The following is a 17,989-nucleotide window of genomic DNA, read 5'->3' as shown; positions in this document are numbered from 1 at the left end:
TCCCCAGCTACAATGAATGCAGCCTCAGGATGTATGGATTCCGGTTTGCAAAGAGTCAAATAAAGTTCGTTCAGAGCCATCGATGTGTCTGCTTGGGGGGGAATATATACGGCTGTGATTATAATCGAAGAGAATTCCCTTGGTAGATAATGCGGTCGGCATTTGATTGTGAGGAATTCTAAATCAGGTGAACAGAAGGACTTGAGTTCCTGTATGCTTTTGTGACCACACCACGTCTCGTTAGCCATAAGGCATACGCCCCCGCCCCTCTTCTTACCAGAAAGATGTTTGTTTCTGTCGGCGAGATGCGTGGAGAAACCCGCTGGCTGCACCGACTCCGATAGCGTCTCTCCAGTGAGCCATGTTTCCGTATACAGTGTATGTCGGCGTTGTAAGGTTTCCCAGAGTCGGTCCTGGTGCCCCCTCTGAGTGAACGTGTACTCAGTGGGGCCCCGGGACCCAGGTTGGGAAACCCGGCATATAGGACAAGGTGGAGAGTTTAAAAAAAGACTGATTATTCCTTTAAATGGCTAACATTGTTACAGCTGTGAAATGTTGTTTGTGAAATATGTTGATTTAGAATTTTATTCAAACATACAGTATTTTATTCAAACATACAGTATTTATTTATGTAGATTAGAATACTAGTATTGTGACTTCTCTGTGCATGTAATTTATCAATATCTATGGCATATAATGTAATTGACAATGTTTTACCTGACATTTACTGTTCTGAGCACATAGCTAATACATGAGGATGAAGTTTATCACAGTGCCATCCGTTTTGTCACTAAAGCACCTTATACCACCCACCACTGCGACCTGTATGCTCTAGTCGGCTGGCCCTCGCTACATATTCGTCACCAGACCCACTGGCTCCAGGTCATCTACAAGTCCATGCTAGGTAAAGCTCCGCCTTATCTCAGTTCACTGGTCACGATGGCAACACCCACCCGTAGCACGCGCTCCAGCAGGTGTATCTCACTGATCATCCCTAAAGCCAACACCTCATTTGGCCGCCTTTCGTTCCAGTTCTCTGCTGCCTGTGACTGGAACGAATTGCAAAAATCGCTGAAGTTGGAGACTTTTATCTCCCTCACCAACTTCAAACATCTGCTATCTGTGCAGCTAACCGATCGCTGCAGCTGTCCATAGTCTATCGGTAAATAGCCCACCCATTTTTACCTACCTCATCCCCATACTGTTTTTATTTATTTACTTTTCTGCTCTTTTGCACACCAATATCTCTACCTGTACATGACCATCTGATCATTTATCACTCCAGTGTTAATCTGCCTTTTGCACACAATGTAAATAGACTCCCTTTTTTTCTACTGTGTTATTGACTTGTTAATTGTTTACTCCATGTGTAACTCTGTGTTGTCTGTTCACACTGCTATGCCTTATCTTGGCCAGGTCGCAGTTGCAAATGAGAATTTGTTCTCAACTAGCCTACCTGGTTAAATAAAGGTGAAATAAAAAAAAAAAAAAAAAATAAAGTACTGTACCTAGAGCTATTTTGGGTGTGCATGCCTTGAAATATTACATTTAACTTGTTTATCTTTTTCTCTCCGTCTCTCTGTCTCTCTCTCTCTCTCTCTCTCTCTCTCCCTCCCCCTCTCTCTCTCTCTCTTTCTCTCTCTCTGTTTCTCTCTCTCTCTCTCTCTGTTTCTCTCTCTCTTTCTGTTTCTCTCTCTCTATCTCTGTTTCTCTCTCTCTCTCTCTCTCTCTCTGTTTCTCTCTCTCTCTCTGTTTCTCTCTAACTCTTTCTCTCTCTCTCTCTCCCTCTCTCTCTCTCTCTCTCTCTCTCCCTCTCCCCCTCTCTCTCTCTCTCTCTCTCTCTCTCTCTCTCTCTGTTTCTTCTCTCCACAGACATTCATAGTGCTAAACAGAGGGAAGACAATCTTCCGCTTTAGTGCCAACCCTGCCTTGTACATCATAAGTCCTTTAAATCTTTTCAGGCGAATAGCTATTAAAATTTTGATACATTCATATCCTTTCAAAGTGTGTCCTACCAGGAGAGACCTAAGTATTTCCTGTTCGTTTTGATTATTTATGAACATTCTGCTGCTTCTGTTAGTGCTGCATGCTAATGTGCATTTGACTGCTGCTTCAGTTTAGGTAGTATAGACTGTATATGGCACCCTATTGACTTTATACACTCTTAGAAAAAAAGGTGCTATCTAGAACCTAAAAAGGTTATTTGGCTTTCCCCATAGTAGAACCCTTTTGAGAAACCTTTTTTGGTCCCGGCAGATTGCTAAAGGGGATGACACTTAATCATGGAAAGAGAGGTTTGACGTTTGATCATCCTAAGAAAACATTCTCCAAACGTAACCTGCCAACCTTAAAGTATCTTACTGAGCCCCCTGTAGAGGTCCTTCTAAAGGCTTCTGAAAACAAGGATGCCATCCACCCTCAGCCATTGATTAAATTAGATGACACTGAAAATGACAATAACTGAGGAGAGGAAGGAGACATAGAGGAGAGGAAGGAGACATAGAGGAGAGGAAGGAGACAGAGGAGAGGAAGGAGACTTAGAGTACAGGAAATGTAGAGGAGAGGAAGAAAGGAGACATAGAGGAGAAGAAGAAAGGAAGTCAGAGGAGAGGAAGCCACTATAGACTATTGATATGCAGCCCTGGTTGCTCAGATGCTGACATTGGGGTTTTCTTCACACAACCACATCGGTTGGTTAGTCTTGAAAGGTATAGTGCAGTATTTTTCATGGTTAAGTGCCAAATGGCACCCTATTACCATTGTGGTGAAGTATGTTTGTCCAGATACCCATGGACTTCCAGTCATTTTGCTAACGCTGACGCTAACGTTTTCCACTGTGAATCTCTGGACTTTTCCTTAATTCATTTCCTCACTCTTTTCAGCATGATCATTATGTGTACTATTTTGACCAACTGTATATTCATGACCTTTAGTGAACCTCCTGAGTGGTCCAAGCAAGTAGAGTAAGTTCCCGTTTATTATATTTATCTACACAGGTATATAATATAAACTAGAAAATGTTTATTATGCAGGTTTTAACCTACACAAGTTTGGTTTTATAACAGTGGTGTATTGCTAGCCTTGATAAGAGCCTGGACGTATTACCAGTACGTCATTTCAACAGATATAAACAATATGCTTCTTGGATTTGAAATAGTAAATTGCTCATTCTGATCATGTTCCATGCTTCTGTCATCCAGGTACACATTCACAGGGATTTATACATTTGAATGTCTTGTAAAAGTCGTCGCTCGAGGATTCTGTATAGATGGGTTTACATTCCTAAGGGATCCCTGGAACTGGCTGGATTTCATGGTCATTTCTATGGCGTAAGTATGAGAGTCCTAGAGATACAGGTACCTACCTGTTCATTCTTATAAGATTATAAGACATATTAAGTATTAATATTATGGTGTGGGATAATTGATAAATAGAGCGTTAATAAGTCTAAAGGTATCGTTACTGTCCAGAATTGTCCAGGCTTTCTTTATTTCTTTCTTTCTTTCTTTGAAGGGGGACTCAATCAGGTGTTTTCATAGGGTTCCTAACTATTCCTGCTTATCTCTCCCTCTCTTTATCTGTCTCTCTCTCTCCTTTCCTCCCTCTATCTGTCTCTCCCTCTCTTTTCCTCCCTCTCTCTTTCTGTCTCTCTTTCTCTTTTCCTCCCTCTCCTTATCTGTCTCTCCCTCTTTTCCTCCCTCTCTTTATCTGTCTCTCCCTCTTTTCCTCCCTCTCTCTTTCTGTCTCTCTCTCTCTTTTCCTCCCTCTCTCTTTCTGTCTCTCTCCCTCTCTTTTCCTCCCTCTCTCTTTCTGTCTCTCTCTCTCTTTTGCTCCCTCTCTCTTTCTGTCTCTCTCTCTTTTCCTCCCTCTCTCTTTATCTGTCTCTCTTTCTCTTTTCCTCCCCCTCTCTTTATCTGTCTCTCTTTCTCTTTTCCTCCCTCTCTCTTTCTGTCTCTCTTTCTATTTTCCTCCCTATCTCTTTCTGTCTCTCTCTCTCTTTTCCTCCCTCTCTCTTTCTGTCTCTCTCTTTCTGTCTCTCTCCCTCTCTTTTCCTCCCTCTCTCTCTCCTTTCCTCCCCCTATCTGTCTCTCCCTCTCCTTTCCTCCCTCTATCTGTCTCTCCCTCTCTTTTCCTCCCTCTATATGTCTCTCCCTCTCTTTTCCTCCCTCTCTCTTTCTGTCTCTCTCTCTTTTCCTCCCTCTATCTGTCTCTCCCTCTCCTTTCCTCCCTCTATCTGTCTCTCCCTCTCTTTTCCTCCCTCTCTCTTTCTGTCTCTCTCTCTTTTCCTCCCTCTCTCTTTATCTGTCTCTCTCTCTCCTTTCCTCCCTCTATCTGTCTCTCCCTCGCTTTTCCTCCCTCTCTCTTTCTGTCTCTCTTTCTCTTTTCCTCCCTCTCTTTATCTGTCTCTCCCTCTCTCTTTTCCCCCCTCTATCTGTCTCTCCCTCTCTTTTCCTCCCTCTCTCTTTCTGTCTCTCTTTCTCTTTTACTCCCTCTCTTTATCTGTCTCTCCCTCTCTTTTCCTCCCTCTCTCTTTCTGTCTCTCTTTCTCTTTTCCTCCCTCTCTCTTTATATGTCTCTCTCTCTCTTTTCCTCCTCTCTCTTTCTGTCTCTCTTTCTCTTTTCCTCCCTCTCTCTTTCTCTTTTCCTCTCTCTCTTTCTGTCTCTCTTTTCCTCCCTCTCTCTTTATCTGTCTCTCTTTCTCTTTTCCTCCCTCTCTCTTTCTGTCTCTCTTTTCCTCCCTCTCTCTTTATCTGTCTCTCTTTCTCTTTTCCCCCCTCTCTCTTTCTGTCTCTCTTTTCCTCCCTCTCTCTTTATCGTTCTCTCTTTCTCTTTTCCTCCCTCTCTCTTTCTGTCTCTCTTTTCCTCCGTCTCTCTTTCTGTCTCTCTTTCTCTTTTCCTCCCTCTCTCTTTATCTGTCTCTCTTTCTCTTTTCCTCCCTCCCTCTTTCTGTCTCTCTTTCTATTTTCCTCCCTCTCTCTTTCTGTCTCTCTCTCTTTTCCTCCCTCCCTCTTTCTGTCTCTCTCTCTCTTTTCCTCCCTCTCTCTTTCTGTCTCTCTCCCTCTCTTTTCCTCCCTCTCTCTTTCTGTCTCGCTCTCTTTTCCTCTCTCTTTATCTGTCTCTTTCTCTTTTCCCCCTCTCTCTTTCTGTCTCTCTTTTCCTCCCTCTCTCTTTATCTGTCTCTCTTTCTCTTTTCCTCCCTCTCTCTTTCTGTCTCTCTTTTCCTCCGTCTCTCTTTCTGTCTCTCTTTCTCTTTTCCTCCCTCTCTCTTTATCTGTCTCTCTTTCTCTTTTCCTCCCTCCCTCTTTCTGTCTCTCTTTCTATTTTCTCCCTCTCTCTTTCTGTCTCTCTCTCTTTTCCTCCCTCCCTCTTTCTGTCTCTCTCTCTCTTTTCCTCCCTCTCTCTTTCTGTCTCTCTCCCTCTCTTTTCCTCCCTCTCTCTTTCTGTCTCGCTCTCTTTTCCTCCCTCTCTCTTTATCTGTCTCTCTTTCTCTTTTCCCCCCTCTCTCTTTCTGTCTCTCTTTTCCTCCCTCTCTCTTTATCTGTCTCTCTCTCTCTTTCCTCCCTCTATCTGTCTCTCCCTCTCTTTTCCTCCCTCTCTCTTTCTGTCTCTCTTTCTCTTTTCCTCCCTCTCCTTATCTGTCTCTCCTCTTTTCCTCTCTCTTTATCTGTCTCTCCCTCTTTTCCTCCCTCTCTCTTTCTCTCTCTCTCTCTTTTCCTCCCTCTCTCTTTCTGTCTCTCTCCCTCTCTTTTCCTCCCTCTCTCTTTCTGTCTCTCTCTCTCTTTTGCTCCCTCTCTCTTTCTGTCTCTCTCTCTTTTCCTCCCTCTCTCTTTATCTGTCTCTCTTTCTCTTTTCCTCCCCTCTCTTTATCTGTCTCTCTTTCTCTTTTCCTCCCTCTCTTTCTGTCTCTCTTTCTATTTTCCTCCCTATCTCTTTCTGTCTCTCTCTCTCTTTTCCTCCTCTCTCTTTCTGTCTCTCTCTTTCTGTCTCTCTCCCTCTCTTTTCCTCCCTCTCTCTCTCCTTTCCTCCCCCTATCTGTCTCTCCCTCTCCTTTCCTCCCTTCTATCTGTCTCTCCCTCTCTTTTCCTTTATATGTCTCTCCCTCTCTTTTCCTCCCTCTCTCTTTCTGTTTCTCTCTTTTCCTCCCTCTATCTGTCTCTCCTCTCCTTTCCTCCCTCTATCTGTCTCTCCTCTCTTTCCTCCCTCTCTCTTTCTGTCTCTCTCTCTTTTCCTCCCTCTCTCTTTATCTGTCTCTCTCTCTCCTTTCCTCCCTCTATCTGTCTCTCCCTCGCTTTTCCTCCCTCTCTCTTTCTGTCTCTCTTTCTCTTTTCCTCCCTCTCTTTTCTGTCTCTCCCTCTCTCTTTTCCCCCTCTATCTGTCTCTCCTCTCTTTTCCTCCCTCTCTCTTTCTGTCTCTCTTTCTCTTTTACTCCCTCTCTTTATCTGTCTCTCCCTCTCTTTTCCTCCCTCTCTCTTTCTGTCTCTCTTTCTCTTTTCCTCCCTCTCTCTTTATATGTCTCTCTCTCTCTTTTCCTCCCTCTCTCTTTCTGTCTCTCTTTCTCTTTTCCTCCCTCTCTCTTTCTCTTTTCCTCCCTCTCTCTTTCTGTCTCTCTTTTCCTCCCTCTCTCTTTATCTGTCTCTCTTTCTCTTTTCCTCCCTCTCTCTTTCTGTCTCTCTTTTCCTCCCTCTCTCTTTATCTGTCTCTCTTTCTCTTTTCCCCCCTCTCTCTTTCTGTCTCTCTTTTCCTCCCTCTCTCTTTATCGTTCTCTCTTTCTCTTTTCCTCCCTCTCTCTTTCTGTCTCTCTTTTCCTCCGTCTCTCTTTCTGTCTCTCTTTCTCTTTTCCTCCCTCTCTCTTTATCTGTCTCTCTTTCTCTTTTCCTCCCTCCCTCTTTCTGTCTCTCTTTCTATTTTCCTCCTCTCTCTTTCTGTCTCTCTCTCTTTTCCTCCCTCCCTCTTTCTGTCTCTCTCTCTTTTCCTCCTCTCTCTTTCTGTCTCTCTCCCTCTCTTTTCCTCCTCTCTCTTTCTGTCTCGCTCTCTTTTCCTCCCTCTCTCTTTATCTGTCTCTCTTTCTCTTTTCCCCCTCTCTCTTTCTGTCTCTCTTTTCCTCCCTCTCTCTTTATCTGTCTCTTTCTCTTTTCCTCCTCTCTTTCTGTCTCTCTTTTCCTCCGTCTCTCTTTATCTGTCTCTCTTTCTCTTTTCCTCCCTCTCTCTTTATCTGTCTCTCTTTCTCTTTTCCTCCCTCCCTCTTTCTGTCTCTCTTTCTATTTTCCTCCCCTCTCTCTTTCTTTTCTCTCCCTCTCCCTCTTTCTGTCTCTCTCTCTCTTTTCCTCCCTCTCTCTTTCTGTCTCTCTCCCTCTCTTTTCCTCCCTCTCTCTTTCTGTCTCGCTCTCTTTTTCCTCCCTCTCTCTTTATCTGTCTCTCTTTCTCTTTTCCTCCCTCTCTCTTTCTGTCTCTCTTTCTTTTCCTCCCTCTCTCTTTATCTGTCTCTCTTTCTCTTTTCCTCCTCTCTTTTCCTCCCTCTCTTTTCCTCCGTCTCTCTTTATCTGTCTCTCTTTCTCTTTTCCTCCCTCTCTCTTTATCTGTCTCTCTTTCTCTTTTCCTCCCTCCCTCTTTCTGTCTCTCTTTCTATTTTCCTCCTCTCTCTTTCTTCTCTCTCTCTTTTCCTCCCTCTCTTTCTGTCTCTCTCTCTCTTTTCCTCCCTCTCTCTTTCTGTCTCTCTCCCTCTCTCTTTCTGTCTCGCTCTCTTTTCCTCCTCTCTCTTTATCTGTCTCTCTTTCTCTTTTCCTCCCTCTCTCTTTATCTGTCTCTCTCTCTCTTTTCCTCTCCCTCTTCTTTCTGTCTCTCTCCCTCTCTTTTCCTCCTCTCTCTTTCTGTCTCGCTCTCTTTTCCTCTCTCTTTATCTGTCTCTTTCTCTTTTCCTTCTCTCTCTTTATCTGTCTCTTTCTCTTTTCCTCCCTCTCTCTTTCTGTCTCTCTTTCTCTTTTCCTCCTCTCTCTTTCTGTCTCTCTCCCTCTCTTTTCCTCCCTCTCTCTATCTGTCTCTCCCTCTCCTTTCCTCCCTCTATCTGTCTCTCCCTCTCCTTTCCTCCCTCTATCTGTCTCTCCTTCTCTTTCTTCCCTCTATCTGTCTCTCTTTCTCTTTTCCTCCCTCTCTCTTTCTCTTTTCCTCCCTCTCTCTTTCTGTCTCTCTTTTCCTCCCTCTCTCTTTATCTGTCTCTCTTTCTCTTTTCCTCCCTCTCTCTTTCTGTCTCTCTTTTCCTCCCTCTCTCTTTATCTATCTCTCTTTCTCTTTTCCCCCCTCTCTCTTTCTGTCTCTCTTTTCCTCCCTCTCTCTTTATCGTTCTCTCTTTCTCTTTTCCTCCCTCTCTCTTTCTGTCTCTCTTTTCCTCCGTCTCTCTTTCTGTCTCTCTTTCTCTTTTCCTCCCTCTCTCTTTATCTGTCTCTCTTTCTCTTTTCCTCCCTCCCTCTTTCTGTCTCTCTTTCTATTTTCCTCCCTCTCTCTTTCTGTCTCTCTCTCTTTTCCTCCCTCCCTCTTTCTGTCTCTCTCTCTCTTTTCCTCCCTCTCTCTTTCTGTCTCTCTCCCTCTCTTTTCCTCCCTCTCTCTTTCTGTCTCGCTCTCTTTTCCTCCCTCTCTCTTTATCTGTCTCTCTTTCTCTTTTCCCCCCTCTCTCTTTCTGTCTCTCTTTTCCTCCCTCTCTCTTTATCTGTCTCTCTTTCTCTTTTCCTCCCTCTCTCTTTCTGTCTCTCTTTTCCTCCGTCTCTCTTTATCTGTCTCTCTTTCTCTTTTCCTCCCTCTCTCTTTATCTGTCTCTCTTTCTCTTTTCCTCCCTCCCTCTTTCTGTCTCTCTTTCTATTTTCCTCCCTCTCTCTTTCTGTCTCTCTCTCTTTTCCTCCCTCCCTCTTTCTGTCTCTCTCTCTCTTTTCCTCCCTCTCTCTTTCTGTCTCTCTCCCTCTCTTTTCCTCCCTCTCTCTTTCTGTCTCGCTCTCTTTTCCTCCCTCTCTCTTTATCTGTCTCTCTTTCTCTTTTCCTCCCTCTCTCTTTCTGTCTCTCTTTCTCTTTTCCTCCCTCTCTCTTTATCTGTCTCTCTTTCTCTTTTCCTCCCTCTCTTTTCCTCCCTCTCTTTTCCTCCGTCTCTCTTTATCTGTCTCTCTTTCTCTTTTCCTCCCTCTCTCTTTATCTGTCTCTCTTTCTCTTTTCCTCCCTCCCTCTTTCTGTCTCTCTTTCTATTTTCCTCCCTCTCTCTTTCTGTCTCTCTCTCTTTTCCTCCCTCTCTCTTTCTGTCTCTCTCTCTCTTTTCCTCCCTCTCTCTTTCTGTCTCTCTCCCTCTCTCTTTCTGTCTCGCTCTCTTTTCCTCCCTCTCTCTTTATCTGTCTCTCTTTCTCTTTTCCTCCCTCTCTCTTTATCTGTCTCTCTCTCTCTTTTCCTCCCTCTCTCTTTCTGTCTCTCTCCCTCTCTTTTCCTCCCTCTCTCTTTCTGTCTCGCTCTCTTTTCCTCCCTCTCTCTTTATCTGTCTCTCTTTCTCTTTTCCTTCCTCTCTCTTTATCTGTCTCTTTCTCTTTTCCTCCCTCTCTCTTTCTGTCTCTCTTTCTCTTTTCCTCCCTCTCTCTTTCTGTCTCTCTCCCTCTCTTTTCCTCCCTCTCTCTATCTGTCTCTCCCTCTCCTTTCCTCCCTCTATCTGTCTCTCCCTCTCCTTTCCTCCCTCTATCTGTCTCTCCTTCTCTTTCTTCCCTCTATCTGTCTCTCCCTCTCTTTTCCTCCCTCTCTCTTTCTGTCTCTCTCTCTTTTCCTCCCTCTATCTGTCTCTCCCTCTCCTTTCCTCCCTCTATCTGTCTCTCCCTCTCTTTTCCTCCCTCTCTCTTTCTGTCTCTCTCTCTTTTCCTCCCTCTCTCTATCTGTCTCTCTCGCTCACTCTCCATTTTTCTCTTTCAGTTTGCTGGAGACCTTAGGATTCTGATCAAGGCTTCATCTTACCATGTTGGATTTGACATGATATAGATGTATATTTACTAACACATTACATGTTGGCAAGCTAACTATAACTATCTCTAAGGCCACCATGTTTTTGATGTTGCGTAGAACTAGTTCAGCATTTTACGAAGTAGACCTTAAATATCTTTAACTTCAAGAAGTGTTTCTGTTCAACCACTACATTCGTCTTATATCATGTGTGTCAGTAACAGTTTGTAACTTGTATTTGATTCTGCAGGTGTATAACAGAGTTTGTAAACCTAGGTAATGTCTCAGCTCTGCGTATGTTCAGAGTGTTGGGGGCATTGAAAACTATTTTGTGTAATTCCAGGTAAGACAGGATGGGGGTCGATGTGTCGTGGGTCCTATTCTTTATTTTCTTTATCCTTTACTCCCCCTCCGTGGACAGGCTCTGTGAGTGGCGTTGTGGTTACTTCCTGGTTGAGTGCGTTCGTGGTGGTGGTGTTGTGGTGCTTTTGCGCATGTGTTTTTGTCACTGGTGTTTGTTTGTGTGTGGTCCTTCCCCTGTTTACAGATATATAACAGAGTTTGTGGACCTGGGCAATGTCTCTGCGTTGAGAACATTCAGAGTTCTCCGAGCATTGAAAACTATCTCTGTCATACCAGGTGAGATTCAGTTTAAACACTAAGGCTGATGTATATATCACACCCTTTTACTTTTATTATACTCACTAATATTATTATTATCATTTTTATTATCATTTTTAAGCACTCCCAAAAAAAAGAATTGGAAATAATATTTGTTGAATTTATTTTTTCCTCCAAATTTATCAAAAATGGTACTGATACATTTTTGATAGGCTTTGCAGTCTACTCCAGGTTCTTCCAAAGTGTCTCTCTTCTGCCCCAGTAGAAGTCTCATCCTAAAGGCAGCTGTGATTCTCCTGGGAAATAGCTGTAAGCCACTGTCTATGTCTATTCATTGGAATGGGCAATAGCAGAAGCCCCACTAAAGAAAAGGACACTGACAGTAGCAGTATGATAGCACATCAATAGATTATCACCAGAGACAAAGTCAAATATATGTTGATTAATTATGGGATTCATTTTTCTTTAGCTGACCATAAGGAATAGCTTATGATTAACCAACCTTTCCTGATTCACTGTACTGCACACTTTGACAAAGACTGTTGAGACATCTACAGTATAGCTCATCCATAGTACTTTTATCATTGGAAAAAGCCTCCAGGCTCTTGCAAGGTTTTCGAAAGATGGAGATAATTATTCATATCCAAAAATAACTAGGTAATTGGATTGGAAGAGAGGGTACAATTTAACTAAATATATTAACATTATTTATTACGGGGAGAAAAGGACGCAAATGAATGAATTTGACTCTATACGTCTGTTAAAGAAGAAACGTAGAGTATGTTGACGCTCAGCTGGGAACTGACATCCCACAGAATATACTTATTCATTATTGATGAAGACTGCCAAGCCTAGTTTGTGGACATATTTTACGCTGCATGATGCTTTTGAGTGACTTGCTTTACAGTATCAGCCTGCTAAAAAGCTTGGCTGATGAAAGATGGCATTGAAAACGTTTGTTTTGCCCGTTTCCGTTTGCTGTTTTGTTCATGTTGATGGTTAACTTTTCATTATAATGACGACTTGAACAGAAAATAGAACACATATTTTCCGCTGGCATTCTAGAGCTTTCTGGAGCTTTCTAGAATGCTGATGGGGTGACTGAATGAGCCACTAACCTTTAATGAGTCAACACATACAGTTCATACAGTACATACAGTACATGATATGGTGTATGAAGGATGGTAGTGCTTAAGTTGTAAATCGGGAGGTTCCAGAACAAAAAGTGAGCGTGAGAGAGGGGTGACCTAGGGGGCTCTGCGGTACCACAGTGAATCAACAATAAATCACCTTGTTAATAAAGCAGTGCACACATATCATTGATTTTGTGTAGTGCCGTAGAGCATCAGAGGAGAGGTGCTTACAGAAGTTACACACATGAGGTTTTTTTTACTTGGGTCTGGGAAGAATTTGACCTTTCACAAACACATTTCATTCAGTTCAGTCATTTTATGACTTGGAGAGTTTAGCTGAATATTTTTGAATACCTCACAAATGATCGAAATTACAGTTTACTTTGATACTGACAAACTAAGAATCTGAGAGCAATATAAACGACCTTGTGTTGAGTCCTAGAAAAGCTTTCCAGTTTCCACCCAATGATGAGCAGCTGACTCACCAGCGATGGCCGATTGTAACAATACAGAGGCGGATGCAAGATGCAAGCAACGATGGTTTAATGAATACAGGTTACAGCAGCAACAGGACAGACAGACTGTACTCAGACGGAATCCGACCCAGGGACTAGGGCGCATCCTCCTATGTGAGCGTGCTGAGAAACCCAGGGGAGAGTGTCCGGATGGGTAGGAAGGAGCACAGCAGATAATCCACACAAGGGCGGCGAGAGATGAGTACGGACACACGACACAACCTCAGGGAAGTAACAACGATCTGACAACAAGAAACACTGGTTACAGAACATATAAATGGAAGATAAGTGATTCCAGCTGGCGCAGACAATCAGGCCGAGATTGGAAACCACGCCCACACAAACACGGGAGAGAGAGAGAGAGAGAGAGAGAAAAGGAAAAGGAGGCAGTGGATTCATGAACCGTGACAATACCCCCCCCCCCCCCCCTAGGAACGCCTCTTGGCGTTCCCAGGCGAATTTACCTGTCGATTGAAATCATCGATAAGGGAGTGATCCAGAATGTCCCTAGCAGGTACCCAACTTCTCTCCTCCGGGCCGTAACCCTCCCAGTCCACCAGGTACTGGAATCCGCGTCCCCTCCTTCTAGAGTCCAAAATACGATTGACAGAAAAGGTGGGTTCCCCATCAACAAGTCGTGGCGGCGGGGGAACCGGGACCGGTGGGTTAATGCGTGCCTGAAACACAGGTTTTATTTTAGACACATGAAAGGTAGGATGAATTCTCCTATACGCCGGAGGAAGCTGGAGCCGGACCGCCACCGGACTAATGATCCTGGTGACTTTGAACGGGCCGATAAATTTGGGGGCAAGCTTGTTCGAAACAGATCGGAGTGGAATGTTCTTAGTAGAAAGCCACACTCTTTGGCCAACGACGTATACCGGAGGCTTCGACCGGTGGCGATCGGCCTTAGTCTTGGTGCGCGCCCCACCCGGAGAAGAGTCTCACGGGCTCTGCTCCATGCGCGACGGCACCTCTGGATGAAAGCGTGAGCGGAGGGAACAGACACCTCGGACTCCGTACTGGGAAAGATAGGTGGCTGGTAACCTAAACTACACTCAAACGGAGAGAGACCCGTGGCTGCCACTGGCAACGAATTGTGAGCGTACTCAACCATAGAGAGTTGTTGACTCCAGGAAGAGGGATTCTTAGAAACCAAACATCGCAACACTCTCTCCAAATCTTGGTTGGCCCTCTCCGCTTGACCGTTGCTCTGGGGATGAAACCCTGAAGACAGGCTGACACTCGCTCCCAGTAACCTACAAAACTCTTGCCAAAACTTGGACACAAATTGGGGCCCCCTGTCAGAAACTACGTCCATCGGCAGACCATGTAAGCGAAAGACGTGATCCACGACAGTTACCGCTGTCTCCTTGGCAGATGGTAATTTAGGCAAGGGAATAAAATGAGCCGCCTTCGAGAACCGGTCCACCACGGTCAAAACAACAGTCTTGCCCTGGGAGGGCGGGAGGGCGGTAACAAAATCTAGCGCGATGTGGGACCAGGGTCTCGAAGGGACCGACAGCGGTTGGAGTAACCCATCTGGGGGTCGATTAGAAGTCTTCCCAGTGGCACAAACCGAGCAAGCCAAGACAAAACTGTGAATGTCACGAGCCATCAGTGGCCACCAAAAGCGTTGCTTAACCAAAAAGCTAGTGCGACTGACTCCTGGATGACACGCTACGTTGGAGCAATGCCCCCACCGAATAACATCGGACCGACACCCCTCCGGCACAAACAACCGATTAGGCGGGCAACCGGGCGGAGGCGTTACCCCTTCTAAGGCCGTTTTGACCCTCGATTCAACCTCCCATGTGAGTGTGGAGACCACTAGGGTCCCGGGTAGGATGCACTCGGGAGTGGATGGGCGTTCGGAATGGTCAAAAATGCGAGAAAGGGAATCGGGTTTGACATTCTTGGAACCCGGGCGATACGAGAGAGAGAAGTCAAAACGTCCGAAAAAGAGTGCCCACCGCGCCTGCCTGGAGTTGAGTCGCTTGGCGGTTCTGATATATTCCAAATTTTTGTGATCGGTCCAAACTATAAAAGGTACCCCCGAACCCTCTAACCAATGGCGCCACTCCTCCAGTGCTAACTTCACTGCCAACAACTCTCTGTTGCCAATGTCGTAGTTGCGTTCCGCAGGTGATAACCGATGGGAAAGGAACGCGCAAGGGTGCATCTTGTCGTCAGAAGAGGAACGTTGGGAAAGTACCGCACCTACCCCCACCTCTGAAGCGTCCACCTCCACCACGAACTGACGCGAGGGATCGGGAGCTATGAGGATGGGAGCCGAAACAAAGCGGCTCTTGAGTTTGACGAATGCAGCCTCGGCTGTATCGGACCACCTGAACGTCACTCTGGGGAGGTTAAGGCGGTAAGAGGAGCGACTATCTGGCTAAAGTTGCGAACGAAACGCCGGTAGAAATTGGCGAATCCCAGAAACCTCTGTAGGGCCTTACGGGAATCTGGGCTTGGCCAATCCACCACAGCCTTAACCTTGTCAGGATCCATGCGAATACCTTCAGTCGAGACGATGTAACCTAGGAATGGAACGGATTGTGCATGAAAATGCATTTCTCCGCCTTGACAAAAGTCCATTCTCCAACAACCTCTGAAGCACTCGTCTGACGTGCTGAACGTGTTCCTGGAGAGAAGAAGAAAAATCAGTATGTCATCCAGGTAAACATATATGAACTGATCAATCATATCTCTCAGCACGTCATTTACGAGTGCCTGGAAAACCGCTGGGGAGTTGGATAGCCCAAAAGGCATGACCAAATATTCGAAGTGCCCTCTGGGGGTGTTAAACGCGGTCTTCCATTCGTCCCCCCCCCTTATGCGAACCAAATGATATGCATTACGTAAATCCAACTTAGTGAACACGGATGCTCCCTGTAACCTTTCAAAGGCTGAGGACATCAACGGTAAGGGATAGGTATTTTTCACTGTGATGTTATTCAACCCACGGTAATCAATGCAAGGACGCAGAGATCCGTCCTTCTTCTCCACAAAGAAGAACCCCGCCCCCGCTGGAGAAGAGGAAGGACGAATGAATCCAGATGCCAGAGAACCAGAGATGTATCTCTCCATAGCCTCCCTCTCAGGAACAGAGAGTGAATATAACTTGCCTTTAGGCGGAGACTCACCTGGCAATAATTCTATTGCACAGTCATAGGGACGATGCGGAGGAAGAGAAGCAGCACGGGACTTACTGAACACCTCCTTCAGGTCGAGGTATTCAACGGGCACGTTAGACAAATCCACCGCCTCCTCTAGAAACACAGAATCAGACACAGACGAACAAGCAGACACTAAACAGGACTCAAGACATTTGTTACTCCACATGGATATAGAATTATGACCCCAGTCAACTCTGGGGTTGTGTTGGGTGAGCCAAGGGTGGCCGAGAACTAATGGTGCAAGGGGTGAGTCCATGAGTAGAAATGATAGTGTCTCAGTGTGATTGCCAGAAGTGATGAGTGTGATAGGTTCAGTGGTGTGAGAAATGTTGGGTAGTTCTTGACCATTGAGAGCGTTGACGGATATCTTGTGCGTGAGTGAGGTGATAGGAATCTGGAGTTTGTGAGCGAGCTTGAAGTCCATGAAATTACCCTCTGCTCCTGAGTCCAGTAAGGCTTGGGTGTCGTGCGTGTGGTTGGCCCATCTTAGTCTTACCGGGAGGAGAGTAGATGATGAGGTCTTCTCTGTGGTGACACCACCCGATAGTAGCCTCATTCTTACTACCGGACCTAATCTTTTACCGGGCAGGAGTGGATAAAGTGGCCCGCTCTACCACAGTAGAGACAGAGTCCTTGGGATCTCCGCCTCTCCCTCTCTTCCCGGGAGAGGCGAGCTCTCCCCAGCTGCATGGGTTCGTGAGCGGAGGTTGAACTGGCCGTGTTCCCGCCGCTGGCATGCCAGCCCTCCGTGTCGTTATACGGTCTGTTAGGGCATGCTCGGCGGCCAACAAGACTCAGACGAGCGTCGACCCTCAAGGCTAGTTCCACTAGTCCATTTAAACTCCTGGGAAGGTCCAGAACATAAATCTCCTTCTGGATCCGGTCCTCCAGCCCATGCAGGAACATGTCCCACTGCGCCTCCTCGTTCCACTGACACTCTGCGGCCAGAGTGCGGGTGGATGGAGTATTCCGATACTGAACGGTCTCCTTGGCGAAGGTCAGCGAGTAGTCTGGCCGCCTCCCTACCCGCCACGGCCCGATCGAAGACCCTTCTCATCTCCTCGGAGAGTGTCTGGAAAGAGGTGCAGCATGGGTCCTGGTTCGCCCACACCGCCGTTCCCCAAAGAGCCGCTTTGCCTGATAGCAGTGTGAGTACGAATGCTACCTTAGACTGTTCACGGTTGAAGGTCCGTGGCTGCAACGAGAAATGCATGGAACATCTCGTAAGAAAAGCTCTGCAATAGTCAGGATCACCTGAATAACCCTCTGGTGTCGGTAGCCGTGGCTCTAGCTGGGAATCCGGCTCTGGCGGGGTGGGTTGAACTGCCGGTGTAGGTGGCGCAGCGAGACCCTCAGATGTTGTAATTGTTGGGTCAGCTGGGATACCTGCGTCGCAATGGCTTGTACTTCCCGACCTGTGCTGGAGATGTTCTCCTCTTGTTGATCCATTCTCGTGATACTACGGGAAATGAATTCGGTCAGACTCGTTGAACTCGCTGCATCCATGGTCTGGTCAGATCGTTCTGTAACAATACAGAGGCGGATGCAAGATGCAAGCAACGATGGTTTAATGAATACAGGTTACAGCAGCAACAGGACAGACAGACTGTACTCAGACGGAATCCGACCCAGGGACTAGGGCGCATCCTCCTATGTGAGCGTGCTGAGAAACCCAGGGGAGAGTGTCCGGATGGGTAGGAAGGAGCACAGCAGATAATCCACACAAGGGCGGCGAGAGATGAGTACGGACACACGACACAACCTCAGGGAAGTAACAACGATCTGACAACAAGAAACACTGGTTACAGAACATATAAAGGGAAGATAAGTGATTCCAGCTGGCGCAGACAATCAGGCCGAGATTGGAAACCACGCCCACACAAACACGGGAGAGAGAGAGAGAGAGAGAGAGAGAGAAAAGGAAAAGGAGGCAGTGGATTCATGAACCGTGACACCGATGCGCTCATCCCAAAAGCCTATCTCTTGTTTTACTTTGTAAAACAACGTTCGCTCAATCGGCCTATTTGGAAGTTGATTTAATATTTTGGTAGCCTACAGTAGGATTCAAGTCTTCTCTTTTAAGCAAGAGTCATTTGCTTTCCAACCTGTATTTTCCAACCGCGATTGTGTTTGAAATATTACGTAAGACTTGTTCCGGCTGCATGCTGTTCACTGACAGATTTGCAGCTCGTTCCCAGGCTATATGCTTTGGGATTGAGCTATGTGAACACAGTCCAAAACGTGGCAATTTTGTAAACAGCTATTGGTCCTTTGTGGCTAAATGATGGACCTACTTCTGGAGTAGTATTATAAATGATGGACCTACTTCTGGTGTAGTATTATAAATGATGGACCTACTTCTGGAGTAGTATTATAAATGATGGACCTACTTCTGGAGTAGTATTATAAATGATGGACCTACTTCTGGAGTAGTATTATAAATGATGGACCTACTTCTGGAGTAGTATTATAAATGATGGACCTACTTCTGGAGTAGTATTATAAATGATGGACCTACTTCTGGAGTAGTATTATAAATGATGGACCTACTTCTGGAGTAGTATTATAAATGATGGACCTACTT

At 45.8% G+C, this 17,989-nt stretch overlaps 1 protein-coding gene across 1 annotated transcript in view; it reads left to right on the top strand.

The window, feature by feature from the left end:
• LOC115118611 (sodium channel protein type 8 subunit alpha-like) overlaps positions 1–17,989 on the top strand; it is a 192,222-nt gene that overhangs the window by 14,657 nt on the left and 159,576 nt on the right. Inside the window, exons 2-5 of the mRNA XM_065020885.1 lie at positions 1,873–1,991; positions 2,874–2,963; positions 3,201–3,329; positions 10,502–10,593. Coding sequence (XP_064876957.1) covers positions 1,873–1,991; positions 2,874–2,963; positions 3,201–3,329; positions 10,502–10,593 — 430 coding nt within the window. The remainder of the gene's footprint in view (positions 1–1,872; positions 1,992–2,873; positions 2,964–3,200; positions 3,330–10,501; positions 10,594–17,989) is intronic.

The sequence above is a fragment of the Oncorhynchus nerka genome, linkage group LG7, assembly GCF_034236695.1.
Source record: "Oncorhynchus nerka isolate Pitt River linkage group LG7, Oner_Uvic_2.0, whole genome shotgun sequence".
NCBI lineage: Eukaryota > Metazoa > Chordata > Actinopteri > Salmoniformes > Salmonidae > Oncorhynchus > Oncorhynchus nerka.
This window is presented reverse-complemented; position numbering and strand designations above follow the sequence as displayed.